A 22,409-nucleotide genomic window follows, 5' to 3' on the forward strand; every position below is an offset into this window, starting at 1 on the left:
ACCAATATCGCCTCTCTCATTGACGGGGGCAAACTACCCGTGACACACAAGTCGTCAAAGAGCGCAGCAGTGTGGGGAAGGAGTAAGTCAATGAAGGTTTTTAATTAAATTAACTGTGAGGCCATCTGTCCCCGGGGCACTATTAGATTTCATACTCGTCAGAGCCTCCAGAATTTCATCCTTTTTTATCGATAGGGAGCATTAGAAATTCTCTATGCGTGTTCGTTAAGAATGGCAGCTTGATGTGTTCTAGGTAGTCTAGTATTCCCTCCTCCATGTCTTCCGAACGGGAAGTGTATAAGTCTGAATAAAATTGCCTAAACCACTCAGCTATGTCTTTTTCTTCAGTTAGGGTGTCTCCTCCGCTGATCTCACCTTAGTGATCAGTGTTTTCCCACGTTTCGTTTTCAGAATCTGGGCGAGTACCGAGCCCGCCCTATCCCCTTCTCCATATGTGCGCGCCTTAGATTACTTGCCCATATGTAGTACCTCGCTGTCCGCTGCTTCATAATATTCACCCAGCAGGACCTTTATCTCCTCCTCCAGTTCAGCCTCTCCCTCAGCTAATTTCCGCTCTTCCAGGACCTTCAGCTTCTGCTCCAGGTCTTTCAACCTTTACCTAATTGCCTTAAGTACCCCATAGTGCTTAGACATTGCTATACCACTTATATATACACCTTGAAGGCCTCCCACACTTTCTGGAAGCTATCCACCGACCCTATGGTGCTCTCAAAATATGTTTCTATTGCCTCCGCGAGTTCTCCCCTGAATTGTGGGTCAAGCAGTGAATATGGGGGAACGCGCCATGTAAACAGTGGCAAAGCTTTCTTGGGGGTGTCCAGGACCAACAGCAGTGGAGAGTGATCCGAGAGCGTGCGTGGTAGTACCTTGCAAGTGCGAATCCGGCCCATCAATGACGTATAGGCCAGCCAATAATCTATACGGGTATGTATGTTGTGATAGGCCGAGTAATGTGTGTACCCTCCCCTGTCAGAATTGCGCTCCCTCCACACGTCACTTAAATCCAAACAGGTCATTACGCTGTCCAGCATTCTCGCCGCCGCCACCGGTCTCCTTATCGGGCCTGCCGATCTGTCCAAATAAGGGTCTCTTATCAAATTAAAGTCGCCACCCCAGAGAAATTGTGTGTTGTGCTATCTTTGCAGAATGCTCAACATAGTCTTAAAAAACTCAGGGCAGTCATAATTAGGTCAGTACACATTAACAATAATCAAGTCGATTCCCCGACCCTGACACCTCGATGCCACATAACGCCCCTTGTTATCTGCAAGCAGTAGCTCAATCGGAAAAAACGATTGTGGGTTTGCCCATGTGAGCACCCCCCTTGCATGTGTCGTGGATCCCGCTGAGTTAACATTCCCAGTCAAGCCTTTACTGCGTAACATTGCGCTAGTCTGTGGGAGCTGCATCTCCTGCAGCAAGGCCACATCCACACCCTGCCTGTTCAAGTAGCTCAGCACTTTTCACAGCTTGCGGAAGTCATTCAGCCCTCTAACATTCCATGTCAGCACGCTTATGGAGTCCGCCGTTTTCGGTACTTCGGTCTAAGTGTGGGTCGGCATCTACAGTTGTAGCGTCTACATCAGAACCCAGCTTGCTTTGTGCATATATAGAGTGTACTGCATACAGAAACCAAAACAACTTCCCCCAATAACCTCTGCTTAATAACCACGCCCCCAAACGCCCCTCTCACAGCTGACCACCCCCAAATTGGTCACGCAGTACCCTGTGAACCCCCCACCCAGCTCCCTCAACTACACATTGAAAACCCCCTTCCTCTATGAGCTATTTCGGTGCTAGCACTCGTGGGCAGAGGTCGCTCAATCAGCGTCTATCGTGAAAATATCAGTGTTTCTTCTGTAGCCCCGCCCCAATATTGTCGATCCAGCTTACGCACAGCATTCCACCCTTAACTATCCATGACCTATGCACATGTGCCATCGTGCCCACTTCGTCTACTGTTCTCCATCCCCATCCAGGCTCTGCGACCCACCTCATCTACTTTGTGTCAGTACTGCTAACTTGGCTTTAAGTGTCCTGAATCACCTTTTGCTGATTCCGCCCATGAAGCAGTGACCTTCCGTCCGACTCCGCCATCGTTGGCCTTCCTCCCCATACTATCTGGCATGTAGTTATATTATCCATTGCGCCCGTTTAGTTGACTCCCGTTTCTCCGCTCCTTCCCCCCTCCTCCCTCCCCCCTCCATCTTACTCTGTATACATCTATCGGCCTTCTGCATCAGTCTTGTTCGTCCAATGAGCCGCCTGAAGCTTCGCCCTGTAGTTGGACCGGGTTCTTGCGGTGCTCCTTAGACCACCCCTTTAATGCTTGCTGTAGAGCCTTCGGGTATGTGAATATATGGGATTTACCTTGCCTGTTCACTACCGAGTTTCTCCGGGTACAGCATTGCATAGTCTATGCCCAGGTCACAGAGCTGCCTTTTCAAGGGAACAAAGTGTCTGCGGGCTTCCTGCACCCGCATTGATAAATCCGGGTAGAGTGATATGTCCGAGCCTTCATATCGCAGATTTTTTTTCTCTCATGCTATACGCAGCGCCACATCCCTGTAGCGGTAGTTTTGCAACTTTGCAATAATTGGATGTGGTGGGGCACCTGGGGGTGGCCGTGGGCCCAAAGAGCGATGTGCCCGTTCCACTACAAACATCGTAGAAAAGACACCATCTCCCAGAAGAGTCACCAGTAATTTCTCAAAAACTGCTCCATGTTCCCAGTGGGAGTCGTCCCTGGCAGGCCGGTGATATGCAGGTTACAGTGAGGGGAACGTGCTTCGAGGTCTTCCGTCTTATCCTGCAGTACTTGTAGGACTTTCCCAAGCTGCTTGTGGTCCGAATCCAAAGTCGTATGCGCCTCCTCCACCTCGGTGAGTCTTCTTTCCGACATGTCCAGTCTCTCTGCATGCTTGTCCATCCGTTCTGCCAGTCTATCCATTCTGTAGGAGAGAGCATCCATCTTCGTGCCCAGAGAGGCTATCCCGCACTGCAAGCTTTTTTCCATGGATTAAAGCATACTACGTATGTCCGTACCCGAGTCTTCCTCCGGTGGCGCCTGCATTCTCGAGGACTCAGTACTAGTGGCGTCGTGAGATTTAGAGCGTTTCTGTTCGAATGACACCTTAGATTGTGTCTTGTCCCCTCTGCCCATAATGACAATGAGCTAGCGCTGCCTGCGAGCGAGTTCTCTGGCGCTGTACTGTGTATATACTCCTGTAGGGTTCTGGGTTGCTGGCGCACCTGAGATGAGTATCTTCACGTGGCTCCTCCTTTCTCGCGCTGACCTGTCTGCGACGCTGTTCAGACCAGGTCTGGTTGTCACTAGCTTCCTCCGTCAGCAACACCTTATCACCAGTTTTACGCACTCACGCGTTAGCCATTCACTGTAAATGAATCCGGGGTGTTATAATATCACTCCAGTGTTTTATGTCCTCACCCTGTGCTTTCATAGGGTTCCCTCTGACACCGGGTCACTCTGCCAACCCCTAAGTCGGTCCGCATTCACTGCCCGCTCCCCCTGGTTCAGTGCTGCTGGTACCTGAAAAGTGTGCAGTCTGTCATAAACTATCCAGCATGTCCAGTGTCCTCTAGACACTTCACCGCTTTCATATCCTTCATTCCATACAATGCAGCTAACCCTCTGCTTCAGGTTACTCAGCACGCAGTGCTCTGGCACCCCGCACTCCACCTGGTTTTGCAGACTTGTTCGCAGGTTTTGGCATGAGGGACTCCCACTTTAGACTTTATTTATGCTGCCCAGACTATGCAGCAGTGCTTTTCCGCCTACATATAAGGTGCATGTGTCCGGTTCCTTTAGGCTGTAAGAACGTGGCTCCCACGGTGCGAGGAGCAGTGTTTAGGGGGCGTTCCAGGTGTCAGTAGAACAACCAGGAGAGCCTCCCTCATCGAGGGGGGCATAATGCCTTCCTCAGCCATTTGTTCAAACAGAGTGAGTAAGTGGGGGGTCAGGAGGTCCTTAAACTCCTTATAAAATCCCACAGTGAGCCCGTCCTGCCCCGGGGCGCTTCCTGAGCGCATGGTGGACAGAGCCGAATGTATTTCCCATGCTTCGAGGGGGCGCATCAGGTATTCTCTGTGTGCGTCCAACAGTCAGGGTAACTTAATATATTCAAGGTACTCAAGCAGGTCAGTGGATGTCGAGCAGAGCAGGGCTCTATAGAGATCAGCGTAAAACTGCCGAAATTGTTCTGCCACCCCATCCGAGTCCACAACAGTATCCCCGTTCTCCGAGTCTAGTTGCATAGGTTGAGTGGTGTCACTGCGTCCTCTCATGAGGTTCGCCAATGTCGAACTCGGTTGCTTCCCCTTCCTGTACACCTGCGCCACAGCGTATTTGCCCATCAGCTTGACCTCTCTATCTGCCTCCATGTGATATTCCTCGAGTGTTTCCTTAAGTGCAGTCTGTAATAAAGGATCTTCAGAGGTGCACATATTTCTCTCTATGTTCGAGAGCTTTTACTCCAAGGGAGCTAGCCGCCCCCTAATTGATCTCAGAACCCCCGAATGCTTAGATATGGCTACCCCACGTACTTAGACCTTGGAGGTCTCCCAAATGGTAGAAAAATGAGGAGCCGGGCCCAAGTTAGTCGCAAAAAAAGTCTCCATAGCTTCCAACATTTCCGCCTTGAAGACTTTATATAGTAGCGCTTATGGGGGAAAGCGCCATGTAAACGGGGGGCGGCTTGGCAGAAGTAGCTAGTGTAAGTAACAAAGGAGAGTGATCCAAGTAGGTACACGGGAACACCTCAGAGTCGCGTATTTGTTACCGAAGGGAGCCTGCCAGGAACCAATAATCTATACGGGTATGAAGATCGTGGGGCGCCGAGTAATGTGTAAAGCCACCTGTCACACCTGACTGGGTGCGCCAAGCATCTATGAGGTACAAGTCCATCAGAGCGGCCAGAAGGGCCTCCGCTGCCTGTGAACGGTGCCTCGCAGGGCCCCCGACCTATCTAGGTCACAAATAAGTGTGCAATTAAAGTCCCCTCCCCATAATTGAGGGACGTCAGGCAAACGTCGAGCAAGTGTGAGCAAGTCGTGGAAGAACTGGGGGCAATCATGATTAGGACCGTACACATTAATTAATATGCAATCCAAACCTCTCCCCTTACATCTAGACACCACATACCTGCCGTTGGTGTTGGTGTACAATTCCTCGAGTGTGAGGTGAGATTTGGGGTTGATCCAAGTGAGGAGCTCTCGTGCATGCGAGGTGAAACCTGCAGCATGGATCGTGCCACAAATTTTGTTTCGGGTTTGCAAGAGTTGTGTCAACGGGAGATGTGTTTCCTGTAAAAGAGTGATATCTATAGTGTGTCTGATGAGATACGACATAACTTTCCTTGTCTTACGCTGGTCATTGAGACCTCTAACGTTCCAGGATAAAAGCCTTATTGTGGACTCCATCTCCTAGGGAAGTGTATTGTGACTGTAACGTCAGAAAGTATCCCAGGGGCCTCTGGTTGATAATCAGATCGTGCAATAGTGACGGCATGTGTACCATTGTGTATGTATCTGAAAATTATTTCAAAAACAAAAATAGAAATATCCAATGAAAACAAACAATAATTCACAACAAGCTCTACCTCCCCCACCCACGCCATGGCACCCTAATCGTGGCACGGCCTGATCGTACCCCCCCTCCTCCCCCCTCTAGCATAAATTGGCAACTAGCCATGTGTGTAACACACGGAGCGGATGTTACCGAAGTACTACAAACAGCCACCGGCATCTAGCCATACACAATTATGCATATATAGGCAATCGTTTATTAGTGAGGAGCCACTGAGCCGAGCCGGGCATGCGGGTGTCCTGCTATAAGCAAGAATCACAGTGATGCATCATACCCATCGGCAAAATATCATAAAAGCATTAACGAGTGAAAGACTGCAATGTGTGTGCCTAAATAGCTTCCTTTTGCACATAGTGAAACAAAGATATATCCACATTTAAATTGGAATATGAAGAAAGAGTCCCACGGGCGACCAACTCAAGAGCCCATCTAAACAAAATAGAAGACACACCCACCATTTCAACAGGGCAACAGAACAATTATATGGGCATTAGAAAAACAGAAGACAATACTTTACAGTGTGGAGGCATCTCAGCCAAATTGGTCTAGTCATTGTCTTCGAGGGAGCCTCCCTGTGCGCCCTCCGCCACCTCCGACGTGTGTTGTCGCGCAGCCTCCAGCGTAGATTTCTTGAGTATGTCCTTCATGGCTTTTTGCAGAGTGTTCGGGTCCGTGAAGACGCGGGAAGAGCCATCCAGGTTCACCTTTAGTTTCACCGGATACAACATAGCCTAGGAGATGTTATGGTCCCGGAGTTGTCGTTTAAGAGGTTTGAAGAGACGGCAAGCATCCTGGACTTTGGCGGTAAAGTCAGGATAAAGCGAAATTGCCGAACCTTCGTAACGGAGGTCGCCCAATTCCCTGGACCATAATAGGTACGTTACTGCGACGAGACCGGGCCTCCAAGTCCTCTGCCTTATCCTTAAGGGTAGCAAGGGTTTTAGCCATCTGTTTTTGCACCAGGTCTGCCTCAGTCTGGGCCTCCTCGACCTCGGTGATCCTACGTTCGGCCATGTCTGTACGCTCTGCTTGTTTATCTAGGCGCTCTGACATCCTGTCTATTCGGTCCACCAGTGAGTCTATTTTCCCATCCATAGCCAGTAGACTTTTTTGGACGGTAGCAAACATCTGTTTGACCTCAGTGGGGTCATCTTCTGGGTGATCTGCGCCGGAATCCGTTGAGGGCACCCGGTCTGCCTCCTTAGATTTAGTACTTTTCGCATCAAACGGGAGACGGGTTTGTGTTCTATCTACCCTACCCATGACGAAGGTTTGAAGTGGAAGAATAAGGTGGAACCAGGTCACTGATATGTCTTAAAGGAGTTGGACGACACAAATCCATGGGCACTTCCAGCCGGATTGCACCAGGGGCTAGCAACCATCCAGGAGGCCACCGGGGGCCAAACGAGCGAATCCCCTCGGGAGGGATCACGGCGTGAGAGCTCACCCCAGGCCCAGGGCGTCCGAGAGCAAAGACTGCGCACCCCAGGCGGGACACACCCCACACAGGCCCCCTAGCAGCAGCCAGAGCCCCCGTCGGGCGGGGACCCACAGCAGGTCGGACAAAGCGAGAAGACAGTAGTTGGCGCAGGTAGGCGTGTTGCTGAAAGCTGGTAAAGTGCTAAGGGCCGCCCCCACCCCTCCGACAGTGACAAAGATGCACAGTGATCTATGAGATCCTCCCTTTTCACCTTTGCAATCTGGTCCGCGCTCCGTAGTCGCCTGGTAGGGCGCCCGAGGATCACAAGAAGTAGCAAAGAGATGGCGGGGCGTACCCCAGGTGGAGAAGCCAATTCCAAGGCCACGCGCTCCCAGGGGGCCCGCTTACCGCACACAATGAAGCTGTCCTCAGCGCGGCCTCCCCCTCGCCACCAGGGGGGATATCCAGGGAGTCATCAGTCAGGGCAGTTGGATTCAGGGCAACGTCCACAAGGTCAGGGGGTGACGCGCCGTCTCCCGGGGCACTCAGGGCTGCTCCGGTCGGGCCCTCCGCACACACGAGGCCTCGCAGGGCACTGCGTCCCTAGGTGCACAGGGTCCCGCGCCGAACTGGATGAGGCCGGCGCAGCAGATGAGCGGTAATTGCGGAGGGACTACCCCGGCCGCCAGGCAGGAGCACAACATCGGGCGTGGCGAAGCTGGGGCACTCCCCCGCTCTACGAGGAGCGGGCGCGCGGCCTCCAACACAGCCCCGCGCCGCGGCCCAGGTTGAATACGGCTCTCGGAGGCCTCAGGGCAGCCACCCGAGGCAGGATTACAACTGCCGGCGCACAGCATTCAGCGGCATCTTAGGTGCGTGTTTGTGGGCTTTTAAATATTCCGATTGCCAGGATATAATCAGAGTGGCGCCGATAGCTCGCGGAGTTCTTCCTCGACGCGGCCATCTTGCGCTGCAGCAAGCTCCGCCCCCACAAATGGCTATCATTCCTAAGCACAGAACAAACTAGAGGATTTCTTTGAGAAAAGAATGTTGCCCTCTTCCATGCCAGCTTTTCTACTCAGCATCTTGTAAAAGGACTCACAGATGGGAGCTGGTCGAGGGCATACGTAGCTCTGCACTCCTCGAACTAATGGGGGATGAAACCCTGTCTTGCCCACTGCAAGGAAATCAGTCATGGTCAGTGTCAAAGGTAAGATTATGCTATTTTTCCAGATTTCAGCATGGTGTTTCCATTTGGTAAGGCGATTTTGTGATATGCTAAAAGTACTGCAAAATGACAGCCTAGGAGTGCTAGCGAGGGCAGTGTAGAGGAGGAGACCGAATGCTTAGCCTATGCTTGGGGCCGCCAATTTTCAGTAAGGTTCTGTCAGAGTGAAACCTTTGGTAGCTACGCCTCAAATGTCCCTTTAGGTTTGCGTTGAAGTTAGTGCTAAGAAGGTAGGCATTGGTCTTAGGTGTTTGGCCGACTGAGATAAGTTACCTGCAATATTTCTTTGTCTGCAGATAAAGAGTATAGTGCACATTTCACAGCTATGTGCAGAATCCGACCTGGAAGCAGAAGTATATGTTCTTGGGGGGCATGGTAACCATTAATTATAGCAACATAAAAATGGGGTAGTGGAATTGTGCTTCCCACCATGACTATGATAAAATAAAATAACACAATATGGTAAGATTTGTAAGCAAATCTAATATTTTTAATTCTCACTTTTTCATTACTATGATTTTTCTTCAAAGAGCATTTAGGAAGTTTGGTGACCAATGGTGCAGCATTTTAAGGGTGGTGGACTGGAATATTGGCAGACACTTGAGAGACAGATTTTAAGGGGTGCTTGTACCACACAACATTTGTAAGAATTCTATGAGCAATCATAGAATGTAAAACACACTGGAAAAGTAACAGTTGATCATTTCTAATAAACCAACTTTATATGGACTCTCTGCGGTCTTGTCCGGGATGTTTTGGAGAAAAGGAGGGGCAACTTTTGAAGCCCATCAACTCAGTAAAAGTGGCGATACCTGAATGGCAGTTTTACAGTGGTATTCGGGCGTTACCATGCCAAAATATATATTTTTTTAATAGAGAAGCACATTTAGCCAAAAACATTATTTCTGAATGGCTAATATGTACTTTGGAGTCCGTTAAGAGCAGAAGCATCTATGGTGGAAGAATTAATGCCTGACACTTCGCAAGCCATAAAGATTTGGAGAAAAGCAACATAGAAATGGGCAGTGGCCAACCAGAGTAGTGATGCTGCCAACTGATTTTAGAAACATGTGAATCAGACTATGCATTAAAGTAAATTGTTGGTACAGAAATGTGTACAGCGCACTTGTAGATCACTTTTCCCATCACTTTCTCCATCATCACATTTTATGGTGTTGGCTCACTTAAGTGAACATTGAATATTAGGCATTTTTGTTTGTAGGATACTGAGAAATAGATATCTTGTGATAAGTCTAACATGTTCCTGGTTTTGTAAACTATGAATGTAAATGTTATCTGTTGTGTTTTGTTGCAGGGTCAAGTGCAAAGCGGGCTGCGTTCAGGCATCCGCATCGCTCAGGGGTCATACTTTCGCGTAACTCTGCTGAAGCCTATCGCTGTGCAAGTGGATGGAGAGCCCTGGATCCAGCCTCCAGGCCAAATTATCATTTCTGCAGCAGGACCAAAGGTAAGATTGACATAAAAGTGAGCGTGTTTTAAGGCCCAGTGGGACAACATGCCTTTTGTAGAGCCTTAGCTGTAACTTCAGGACTCTAGGTCTGCATCCTGGCAGGCTTTTTCTCAGGCTTCCTACTTCAGGTTCCATCTTATTGGGAACTATGAAGGTAGTAGAAACACTTGTTCGTGGAGTGTGTAGGAGCAATCAAAACATAATCAAATAGAAGCCCAATGGTAGTGCTATATGAGAATATCCACTTTATTTTATGATAATAATCCACGTTATATTTTTCTCATCATCGTTATGATCCCTCTTCTCCAAAAGATCAACTTCCTGATTAATTATCCTATTGTAAACCAAAGAGATCAGGGGTTGTTTTTTCCTCTCGCAAAGGGGTAATACAAAAGTAACTTCCTAACAAATTATTTCTTTCTAGAGATGCACCCTGAGAATTTTAAGAAATGACGTGGTTTCCTAGCAAGCCCGCCGACAGTGTCAGCTTTGCCAGGATTCTGTACAGCAGTGTTTTAACTGGCAACAATTTGGAGTTTTCCCAACAACTGAGCAAACAATGCTGCCTAATTGGATTTGTCGGTATTTGCATAGAATTGTATCAAACCTGCAGAATCAGAATCAGATTAGCTTTCCCGCGTGGGAGGGAAATCTTTTTGCTATCAAGGCCCTACGCTGTGGAACTCAATGCCCATTGCAATTCGTCTGGAAGACAACTACGGCAGATTTCGCAAAAGCCTAAAAACCGGGCTATTTAACATCTAGACCGCGTACTATCAGTATTATGATCTCTTTACAAATTTTTCGCGCCGGGAAACCCTTTGTGAGTAGCTGTTGCGCGTAATAAACGCAATAAAATAGAAATTTAAAAAAAATCGATGCCCATTCAGTCTTGCCAGCTCTGAGCTAAGTCCGCAAGTTTCTACTGTCCTGAAAAGCACTGGGGCTAGCAGGGTTAAAGGGCCTTGGTGCAAATGTGGATGGTGTCCACCCTGCTCCTTTTCCCTCACCATGGCTTACTACTTTAGAATCTGCACGTCTCGGGAAGGAGCTCTTTTCATTAGGATGGCTTTACTTTTGATGAAACAGTGTCAGACGTTCTTAGCAGGGGTGGTCACATTTATTGAGCAGAGTTGTACTTTCTTTATTGGGATTGAAAGGGATGAGCCTGCACATGTCAGCAAACCAACTTTACTTAATGTGCAGCACTCGGACTTCTATACTTTTAATAGTGCAGTACTGCCACTTGTTTGCAGTCTCAGCAGTGAGGTTAAGGACTAAAGGACCATTCACCGTAAACGTGTCTCGTTATATAACCTCTGCGGTTTTTACCATGTGATGAATGCTCACTCGCGCTAGGCTTACAGACTTTTTCAAAAATATTTTAAATGGGGTGGGGGGCTTGAACAGCATGCCGAGTAGGTGCACATCTACCCTCCTAAGCCACAATCCCATTAACTTCCTCAAATTAAGTGTATTACAACAGCAATGCACACAATTTACAAATATCCGGAAGCAGAGAGATCTAAACAAAGTTCAAAAGTTCCACATGCCAAGCATTACAAGTAGGAGTCGAAGAAAGCAGTGATTACTGGGAAGCACACCAAACGGATACAGCAAGCTTCCTTCACACACAGCCAAGGGCAAGCTTCTATCTCACATGAAATAGTCGCAATGTTAGGCAAAAAAGAGCAGTGAAAGCATAGGACAACATTATGCCTATTGGACAAAGGAGGTGAACAAGTATTTCATCTTGAATACGCCCTAATGGTCTGTGCCCCCAAGCAAAACATCTGTCGTCTGATCATTAGTATTACCTTAGAGTGCTTCCGAATCCGAAGTACTAATTGATGTTATCACTGTATAATTTGTATTTGTGAAAAAAACTACTGCTAAATGTATGGAATTTATCCCTTATTTAAGTACACGAGGGTGTTGCAGGCTTTGACTTCAGATTTTTCCATCTGCAAACAAATCTGTGTATGTAATAATTTGATTGATAGCTTATTTTTGTGTGCTTTCCGTTTTTATCTTACTTTTTTCGCATATGGAAGCACCATTCCACAACCCTTCAGCAGACTGCCCCACCCCTTTCCATTTCAGATCTTACCACACTTTTAAAAATAAAAATATGTTGTCCCTAATTTCCTCCGTTCATTAGTCCTATCATCCATCTCATAGCCTCTCTCTCAGTATTTTTGTTTGACATTTTGCTTTAAGTAATGTATGTGCCTTTTGCTCTGCTACCTGTGTGACGCAACGTGGTTCGTACTGTTCGAGACCTTGGCAGCCTTCCCCAACCAGTTGCATTGTCGTTATGCCCACGTCACTTATTTGTCTGTATATGGGGTTCATTTTCATGCATGCTCAGAGGTGTTGGGTGTTCGAGCCAGACACAATATTCTGTGTGGTGCGATAGGCGCCTAGTCCACATGATTCCCGAGACGGCGATAAATGCAAACCAGGTTTTACTAACGAAATGAATGCACAAAAATGTTTTCACACAATCTTTATTCAAACAATTTATACCTCTCATAACTAACAACTGGATTCTGGGAGCCGAGTTGAAACTGGTGATTGAGTCGAACAGGGGTCATTAGAGAAGCCTGCATGCCATTTGGGCAATAGACCATTCCGTACAATGTTCATTGATTCTCAGTACCGCTCTTTCGTGCTTGAAGTGTGGTAACAAACTGTGTTGGAGTTCTATGCAAGACTTATGCCTCATATCCTGTAGGGAAGTAGCAAGTTGACAACATATTGGAGCTAAATATGGAACACCCTGGCAAAAAGTAATGGGCCAGGATATCCAGAGATGGTAAGCTGTGCACACTGCATCCGTTTTATGAGCTAAATTGGCTGGTAAACCATACAGGTTTTACTTGTGTTCTTGGGTGTTGGACACAAGGAAAGACGCAGAGCAAGAAGCAGATAATGAAGAGCGGCTTAAGTATAAAATAACAATACTAGAAACAGAAGTTTACATAGGACCATTAACCACGAGGTCACATTTGGAATGCCTGGGGCCCTTTTCGGGGTTCTTTGGGGTGCACTAGTGGCGGTAATAGAAGAAGACATTTTATATATAATTTGAACTAAACATATGAAAAATATGCTGCATTTAGGTTGCAATTGTATAAAGTATTTTGCAACCTGAATAGAAATAATTCCAGCTAGAATCTTGGAAAGTGTTAACAGCATTGGGGACTTGTATTCGGCAAACTGTAGGGACACATACAACTTAAGCATCCACAGGGTTAAAACACCTGCATCCTTCATCTGTCATCGTTTCAAACTCAAGGGATTGCTTAGAAGTACTGGTCTATGGAAAATGCTACAGAAGGCTGGGCACCGCGTGTGCCATGGGAGCTTAGCAATCACACATTTTGATATTGGCAAATGATTTTTACTAGGTTGGCAAGCAGACTTATTGATGGCGTTAAGGTCTACTGTGTAGTTGATTTTTGTATTTTTCAGCACTCACAGCTACTGATTTTTTGCTGGCAGGATGTTACCATTTCATTAAAAAGTTTTATCCTGAACAAATGACAGGGTTATAGCAGTTTGCATATAAACGAGTTACTTACATGACTTGGGACAAGTGTTTGCCTGCATTGTGTTAGTTTTCTTCAAATATTTCTCATGCCCGCTTAACCGTGAACCCTAAGAAATATATGAAGGAAATTGACATCAGTCATCGGAAATATCAATAAAAGTAACCCAAATCTATTCCAAATAGACACAAATGTTTTATTTCGAAATTTCTGTGAGAATGAATTTCTGAATTGGCCATTGACCATTTCTTTTGCCCTTAGGCCTAGATGAATTACAAGTATTGCAATCTTCCACTTCCCTGTATTTCACGACGTCTGACTGCGTCTTTCCAATTTGTGTTGTACTAAAGGTCCACATGCTCAGGAAATCGAAGCAGAAACAGAAGAAAACGACTGGAAATGTGAAAGATTCAAAAACAGACAATGTGACAGTCAATGAAAAGAGTAAGCTAAGCAATGAAGACCTTACACTGCACGCCTACTGCCCTTGAGGGTTTCCTAGAGGCTGGCCTGTTCGTGCACAGGGCCCATGGATGGTGTATGAGGAGCTCTGTGGAGCATTTCACCGACATTTGTTGGCCCCTTTTCGGCTGGTGGCGGAAATCTTCATTCAACAAGAACCTGATTGGTTTGCCTTTTATTCTGTTGTGTTTGTTTAAGTTATTAAGTGCTTGGAGAGACTTTGGAGTCCTGGTCATGATCCTTCACAGATGAATCGTGCCTGACATAATGATGGTAGACCGAATCAAGAAGCCTGGTTGTTTCAGTTCATTTCTAATGGGCGGGGAAGATGTTGTATTTTTTGTAATTTTTTTTGCTTTATATATCTTGAAAGATAAATGGCAGGAGCAATCAATGAAACAAGTCTATAGATTGACATTTTGGCTGTTCTTGATGTGTGTGTTTTCAAATCCTAATGTGCATGCCTCCATGCCAGCTGATCTCTCAATGACACATGCTCCACAGAGAACTTAAGCTTGTTGGTTTTACCACAGATGTGAACTGACCACAGTAGTTCACTGTATATTGCTTATGATGACTGCTTCCCAGCGGTGATACTAATATCGAGCGGCACTGTGTATGTAAAAAACAAGTTTGTACCTGCTTTAAAAAAAAACCAATCTTTGCCAAAATTGATTTTAGCTTAGGTGAGCTCAGCTCCTCTAGTAATGGTGTTCAACTCCTCACGGTGGTGGCCTAAGACTACGACTTTTCAAGATGCCATAATTCGAATCATTTACCAGGACCCCAAGTATCCTGGTTTCATTGCATCCGTACCACAGCGACTTGAGACTTAGCACACAGGTCTCACTTGCCTGTTCTGCTGCAGGTTCTGATTTGAACTTCACAAGGAATTGGCTGGATCAGAAAAGAAAAATAAGTAGCTAATTTTTCGTATTTTTCTGCCCTCACAGCCACTGATTTGTTGCTGGCAGGGTGTTCTTCCTGGCAAATGACACATTTATAGCATTAAAAAGTAGTTTTCAAGACTTAGGACAGGTTTTTGAATGCATTGTGTTATTTATCCTCAAATATTTATCATGCCATCTTAACCATGACATCTAAAAAACATGAGCAGAAAGTTTGTGTACTTTGATCAATTATGACATTTTGAGCATCTGGTGACATTCATAAATCACTTCACCTTTGCATCACGAGAACATTTAACAAAAGTATATATATGTCTATTATATATGCTTTTTAGGTCCTGCCTAAGAAATGTAAGCACCCGATTCCTGTGGTTGTCCCACCTAAGGAGCATTTTGGTCTCAGTGTTTTGATCCGATGAACTTAGCCTTGACGACTGACGTAGGACCTTGCATTAAAAGCATTAGGGACTAGTTTCTCTCCCTCTTTTTTTGCTCCCTCCCTCCGTTACTGCTCCGCCACTCTTTTTGATTAAACAAACCCCTCCCCTCGCACTTTGAGCTCTGTCTGCCAATACTGCAGCAGGCAGCCATCTAAATATGACCTTCAAATCATTCCAAGATGGCCTGCTGTGTGCGAGGTGGCCTTCTTCAAATATGTCCATGTATATGTGTTGTGGCCATTTGGAATAATTTTTCTTAACTAAAGCTAACCTTGAAACTTGCCTGCCACACATGCCCATTCCATGAATTGGCCATCTTCTAATGTTTTTTTTTTAGCTTAAGAACAAACATTACTAGATTGCTATTTTGCGTGCATGTGTGTAGCTGTCTCGTAATGGTTTTGATATTATTTAAAGAAAACTCGTTCCAGATGATCACTGCGCATCCATGTGGGGCTTAACCAATCTTCATGCAGCTATCCAACTTCCTTCGGTATATCTGGATACGACTACTAAGTGTGTAGGTGATTAGTCTAGGGACGAATCAACGATACACAGGGGATCCCTCGAACACTTCATGCTTCCATAGCAGGTTTTGTCACAGTCTAGAGCAAATTCTGTTTAACAAAATTGCAATAGTTTTGGATGGTAGAATACCTTTGTTTTGCTTCGGTGCCTTTTGCTTGAATATGTCATTGTGGTACATGATGTTTAGGATAAATGATGTCCTTATCAGATCTTTTTTGACAGATATTTTTCATGGCTGTAATTTATTCACAATACAAAGTTATATATAACATAATTAAGGAAAATCATTTAACAAGCCTTGAAATTTTATTTAAAAAACAATTAAAAAAACATAAAACAAAGAGTGTAAAGGTTACAAAACCTAAAACACCCTGAAGTCACCAGTTAAGATTGAACAGAGCAACCTTTCTTTCGTCACCCCACTCCACAATATTCATCCAAAGACCCCATTGTCCTTATCTTCACCCCTTCACATCTAGGGGACAGCGGATGCAGAAAGGGTTTTAACATTTCGTAGATACCTAAAATGGTGAACTAAGTGAGTATTTTTGACTAATCTGTAAACACACATACGCATTTATTCATAGTGACTTCTGTGGCGTACCAGTGCTGCTGATAGTAAAAAAGAATACAACAACTTTTCACCTTAAGTTCATTTTGTTCATGCTCTACCACCCGATTTTCTAAATGGATAGCTTGCAGTTGCATTCTGAATCATTCTTATCGCCTATGAGATGGCCGGTTTTCGGAGATCTGCTCTTTCAAGCCTTTAGTGGCGTAGTACACAGAGGCTTCCCTATTGTATCCATTCCAGTGTACCAAGGTGGCAACTCTAATACAGAGATGGAAGCCACAACTATCCATATATAGCCATGTACTGCTGTTCAGCGTCTTTATAAACCATGCTATTCTAGATGTAAATGTAATACTCTTCAAGTACCTTCTACCTTGTTGCCCGCTCATTTAAGTAAACCATTTGCACACATGTTCATCAGGCAGTTTAGCAGTCTGCTAACATTTTAGTTTGTTTACCTAATAATGCATATGACCATATTTCATATGTCTATTGTTGTTAGCTAAGGGAAAACATCCTTTAGATAGGTTGTGTTTGCTGAAGAAGCAGCTGGCGAGGAGTACCTATAATCCTAGCAGAATGCTGGGACAGCGTTGATTCACAGTGTAACAACAACCAGAGAAAGTTAACGCACAAGTGCCATAGAAGTTCCATAGACACGCCTCCTGACATGGAGGGAAATTTAAGGCCGAAAATAGCGTGTCCACACAGCTCTCCTTGAGCATGACTGGATCGCTCTACTTTTCTTTTCCTTGTAGGCAATCTGTGTTGCTGGTTTGGGAGGTGCCTTGCTTCCACTTGGCTGGGCGCCATCTTGGAAGGGAGAGTTTCCATGTTTAAATAGTTTTATGCTTCTAATATTTTAACTTTTCCTTTCCCTCGCTTTGAGTTACTAGTACCAGCTCCTCATAGGAGAGCCTATCAGGGTCTGAGGGGTTGCTGGGTCTTTCTTTTGCCACAACTGTTTTAAATTGCGCTTTACAGTGCTGGTGTCCTGACACACCCTCTGACTTGGAGGGACCTTTAAGGCCAGAAATAGCACATCCATGCAGCGGACGTGCCATAGACAAGCCCGTCTGTGCCTGTCCGCGGCCGGATTGTGCTGAGCGCTAGGACCCCTAGTCGTGTGCCCATCAAACAACAGATGACTAAGTCTTATTCTGGTAAGGATATTCACGCCTTGAATCTGGATCCCCCTAAATATACCTGTATACAATTTGACCCTGCCAATCAGTCCCCACCAGCTAAGTCTCACCAGACATCTCAGTAAGAATGCCTCATATAGTGTTAAGTAAAGAATCCCTCCCCTTATCTAATGACACATATATTAAGTCCTTGGGCATGCACTGCGCCCTCATAAATGCCCGTTCTTTGTTAAAACATAAATATGAACTGGCTGATTTTATAAATATCCATCTGGCTTGGCACTCGTTAGACGGAATTTTAACAATTAACGTTAAATGAGGTACTGCCACTAGCTTGGACAGACCATTCAGCAATCTTGTTCAGAGTTGACACTCCCTGAGACACAATTAACGATCAGAGGAGTACTCGTCGCTCCCATTTTAGGGCTTGAAAGAAAGTCAACACCAACCAACTAATCAATCAGTTGAAGCAGATGCAGCCAAACCCTCAACCTGATCTGGAGCAAGCCACCTGTGACTACACAGATTGGCTAAACATTGCATTCACAAAGCTAGTGCTATTTAAACAAGCATATGGCAACAGGATTACTCCTACTGCTCCCTGGTTTTCTGAAGCACTTAGATTTGAAAAACAAAATTGCCGGAGACAAGAAAGGAGTTGAAGGACCCACTATGATAGTTATGAGAAAGAATGCTACAAACTGGCACTATCCAAATTCAAAGGTTTATTGATAAAAGAATAAAGGGATTTTTTTCTCCAAACAAAGGAAGTCTGCAAAGAACTCTACCAAATAACTTTTCCTGGTAGTAACTAGGCTTTCTACCCTATCTAGCAGTAGGTTAACCAATAGTAGTGTAACTTTCTGCAATAGTATCGCGCACGGTTTTAGGGACAAAGTAAACAAAATCGAGTCCAAGTTTGAGGCCTCAAATAACTTTGATATCTCGGAAGATAATTCTCATGTTAACCATATACATAACTCCTCAGAGTTCCTTCCAGATGCCGCTGAGCAGGTGGAAAGTATGATCCTATCAGCCAAATCGGTCTCCCTCAGGACCCGTGCCTTCCATCGGTTTTACAATCTATCTCCAACCTGATAGGTACCAATCTCTTGACCATTTTCATTCAGTGTTCATTACTGTAGTTTTTCCCACCCAATGGAAATAATTCTCCATCCTCGCACTCATAAAGAAACCAAGTCTTGATGCAACATACCCCAACAACTATCGCCCGATATCTCATCTCCCACTCCCTTCAAATTTAGTGGAGAAAATGATTAACCGGCAGTTAGCCCAATTCATTCAAGATAACTGCTTGCTAAACCCCACACAATTTGGGTTCCAATCGGAGCACAGTACAAAGACTGCTTTGATCAAAGCCACTGAGGAGATTAGGGCTGAGATGGACAGAGGCGGCGCAGCAGCCCTGATTCTCCTTGACTTATCAGCAGCATTTGATACAGTGGACCATGAGCTGTTGATCAAACGACTTGGAGTCTTAGGAATTAAAGACTCAGCTCTGGCTCTGCTCACCTAATTTTTAGTCGACAGAGTGCAATCTGTGGCTCTGGAACATTTTGAATCTGCTCCTTACTCTGCCGTACGGGGTCCCACGAAGATCCTCTCTCACTCCGACATTATTTAGTGTATGCAACTGAGCTAGCTACCCTGATAAGAAATTCTGTTTTCTCTTTGGCCACCTATGCTGGCGACACAACAATTGTTGTGTTGGTCAACAATGAACCATCTGCCTTGTTACGCTTCCATGATTGTATGCAGGCAATCAGCTCATAGATGAGCAAACACTGCTTGAAACTCAACTCCCCAAAAAATGAGGTAATATTGTTTGGAAGCCTCTCGCCAGCATGGGCCGCCCCTTGGTGGCCAGAAGAATTGGGCTCTGTACCAAACCCTGTAACCAAAGCCAGGAATTGAGGTCCCCTGATTGACAATGAGCTGACTTTCGGAAACCAAGCAAATGCCATAGTCTCCTCTTTCGTTACAATAAGTAAGATAAAGAAAATCCTTCTTTTTCTTGCAACTAACACTAAAAGGACCGTTATCCCGGCACTACTGTTATCTAAACTGGATTATTGCAACAGACTCTATATGAATATTCAAGCTATACATCTAAATAAACTGCAAATGGTTCGGAATGCTGCCACCAGATTAGTACTAGGTATACCCTAATTCCAGTCCATATCCAAAGGAATCCACATTGGCTTCCAGTAAGAAACTGTATTAAATGTAAGGCTCTCTGCATTGCCTACAAAGCATTGAATAACTCTGGCTCTGATTTTCTGAAGTATCTCGAAATGGTACTAACCCACAAGACCCCTGCATTATGCTGGGGCCAAGCTAATTGTTACACCCAGATTCCGCAAATCAAATTGGGGTGGAGACGTTTGGTCACTGGTGCGGCTAATTTGTGAAACAAATCCCCACCCCCACCCTCCCTATATCAGAGCATTGCCCTCACTGATCTCCTTCAGGAAGGAGCACAAAACTTGGTTGTTTAACAAATAATATTCCCCTCTAGTCATGTTTATATTAGCATCAACACCAAGGCACCTCAAGGTATAGAGCGCTCTGCAAATTTTGTTAACATAACATTTTGTTACAGAAGTGGCTGATGCCAGAAGTAAGCTCCCTAGTCGCCAGCTAGCAGTTGCTTGCAAAGAATATTCTGGTGATGTTCAAGACCCCATGACCAAGACGTGGGGCAGAGTAGAGAGCCCACTTCTACTGAGCAAGAACCCAGCCTTCTTACCTTCACATGGAGGCTGTATTTTGTGAACTTTAGAAAGGCTGAGAAATGTCAGTAAGACCGATATCAACATTAACTCTCGTCTCTGTACTTGCTACCACTCTTTGGGATTCATTAAAGACAGTGTGGTGATCTTGCCCAAGCCTCACATATTTCTGTACATCTTAAGAACCACCTGAAACAATACCAAGACCTGCATTCCACTTGTATAGCGCTGGACTTCCATTTGACCTTGAAGCCACAACCTATTGCAATTTGTTTGGGGCCTCTCTTATTGTTAGCCTGTGACACAAGAAAAGTTCATGATTGATATGTTTAGCAATGCCTAAAGATTTACTCTCAAAAGTTAAAGGGAAGCCAGCAGTATACTCCCTGAGTAAATAACACCTAGTCACAGAAAAATCTTTCATGCCCAATTTGTTGTATTTTTCACAACAGATATTTCATGAGCCAAAACTGGGAGCATCTTTGATATGTTGAGCCCGCTGTTGAATCAGTTATGGGATGGAACCTGGTGAACTAGGCCTCTCCTATACTGAGGCAAAGAATGTGCTGATCACTTTGTTGATTTAGCAGATAGCTAATTGGCTGCCCTTAATGTTTTATGGAATAAAGTCCATTTGAAACATTCCCCATTTATTTGTATGTTCGGATGAATTTATGTGTTGCATTGCAGACTACTAATATGTAATGCTGTGGCTCAAAGCTTTAAATGGTACATTGAAAAACATCCGCAGGCAAAATTCCAAACGCGTCTAGGCGCAGGACCCTACCACTTTCGAACAGTTGGTCATGCTAAGAGTTATAACCTAAAAATGTAATATTTATTCAGAAACCCAGATAATCGGTAGATAAAACCATGTTTCTGATTTTTTGGCAAATGTTTCTTAAGAAGTATTACTTTCCTGTTGCACAGAAGCAACAGTACACCTTAGAGATTGGTTGATCACAAAGGGGAGAAATTCTTGGTAAATCCAACCCCCTGCAAGAAGCCAGAACTTAGTGGCTGATAACATTTTGGCTCCCCTTCTTGGTGCTTGTGTAGCTTGGTTTTAGTTTTCTGTGAAACTTTGCATTTCCTTCTTATAGCGAAACCTCTTGTTATCATTTTTTTTCTTTTGTAACTCGCTCAGCACTTTAACTTTCTATCTATATAGTGCTGGATATTATTGTTTCTATAAATTGTGTTCTAGGTATCTGGCACATGTTCAGCTGTGGACTTGAGCTAGGCTTTGTTAAAACGGTTTTGATGAGAATCACAGATGGAAATTCCTATTTTTCAGTTTTGTGTGAAATATATTTATCAGCCCTGAGATTGATGTTACTGTAACTACTGTTCAGTAAAGTCCTAGTTTCTCAATACTTCATAAATTGTGTCAAAGGAAAGCTTTTAAATGTAGCTGCTTGCATGGAAATATTGCTATAGCCAAATGATTTTGACACTTGTAAGAGTATAACATATTTGCACTTGAATTTGAAATAATAACATTGTTAGATCATTTGGGAAAAGCTATTTACATGTTTATTTAACGATGTTAAAGTTATAGTGACACCAATAGGAAATAACTAGATTTGCCATTGGGAAAGTAGATCTATTAAGCCGTAGTGATTGGATCATGTTAATCATCATGCTAAAAAAAGATGCTGAATTTTAAGATGCAAATATATTTTTCAAATATTCTTTTTCACTAAGTTTAAAAATAAAGTATTGTCTTTGCAGCTACAGAATAGTTTAGTTAATGTAAAGGTGATCGCAGTCTGTGTAACTTAAGTTATTTGTAAGTTTGTGGAGCAATAATTAGCTTTGACCATTGCAACAGCAAAAAGAGAGAATTTGAAGAGATAATCGCACTGTCCTTGAAAGCTATTGGTTCTATACTTAGGCCGAAATCTAGTTTCTGCCAGTGGATGCTTCAGACATTAGAGATGGGGGTTAAAACTAAATTCGTAAGAAAAATGGTTCTGGGCAGGCGTTATCCTTACACCCAAGACATCCGTTGTCACTGTGACTATATTTGCTTTCAATTGATGTCTGTTGGAATTGTTGATCAGAGGAGGTCTCCCGTCCATCAAATTATTTTATTAATAGATGCCTGGCCAACTCGATAAATTGTCGAGCTGGACGTTAGTTTACCTTCGACCTCTAGTAATATTGCATGTGTAATCATATGCATTTGTCTAGATTTTAGCCATTCTGTCTTCCGACATGCAATGGAATGGCAAGCTAGCAGAAGAGCAGGATTTCATCACAGATGAGTATCACTTTATCAGTGACATATTGTTCTG

The 22,409-nt window shown here is 44.7% G+C and overlaps 1 protein-coding gene across 1 annotated transcript in view; it reads left to right on the forward strand.

Annotated features, from left to right (window-relative positions):
* The window catches only part of DGKQ (diacylglycerol kinase theta), a 1,501,752-nt gene extending 1,487,597 nt beyond the window's left edge, over positions 1–14,155 (forward strand). The window contains exons 22-23 of the mRNA XM_078676348.1: positions 9,590–9,742; positions 13,650–14,155. Of these exons, the coding sequence (XP_078532474.1) occupies positions 9,590–9,742; positions 13,650–13,790 (294 nt within the window). The 3' untranslated portion in view covers positions 13,791–14,155. The remainder of the gene's footprint in view (positions 1–9,589; positions 9,743–13,649) is intronic.
* Positions 14,156–22,409: the final 8,254 nt, after the last annotated feature.

The sequence above is a fragment of the Lissotriton helveticus genome, chromosome 2_1 (genome assembly GCF_964261635.1).
Source record: "Lissotriton helveticus chromosome 2_1, aLisHel1.1, whole genome shotgun sequence".
NCBI lineage: Eukaryota > Metazoa > Chordata > Amphibia > Caudata > Salamandridae > Lissotriton > Lissotriton helveticus.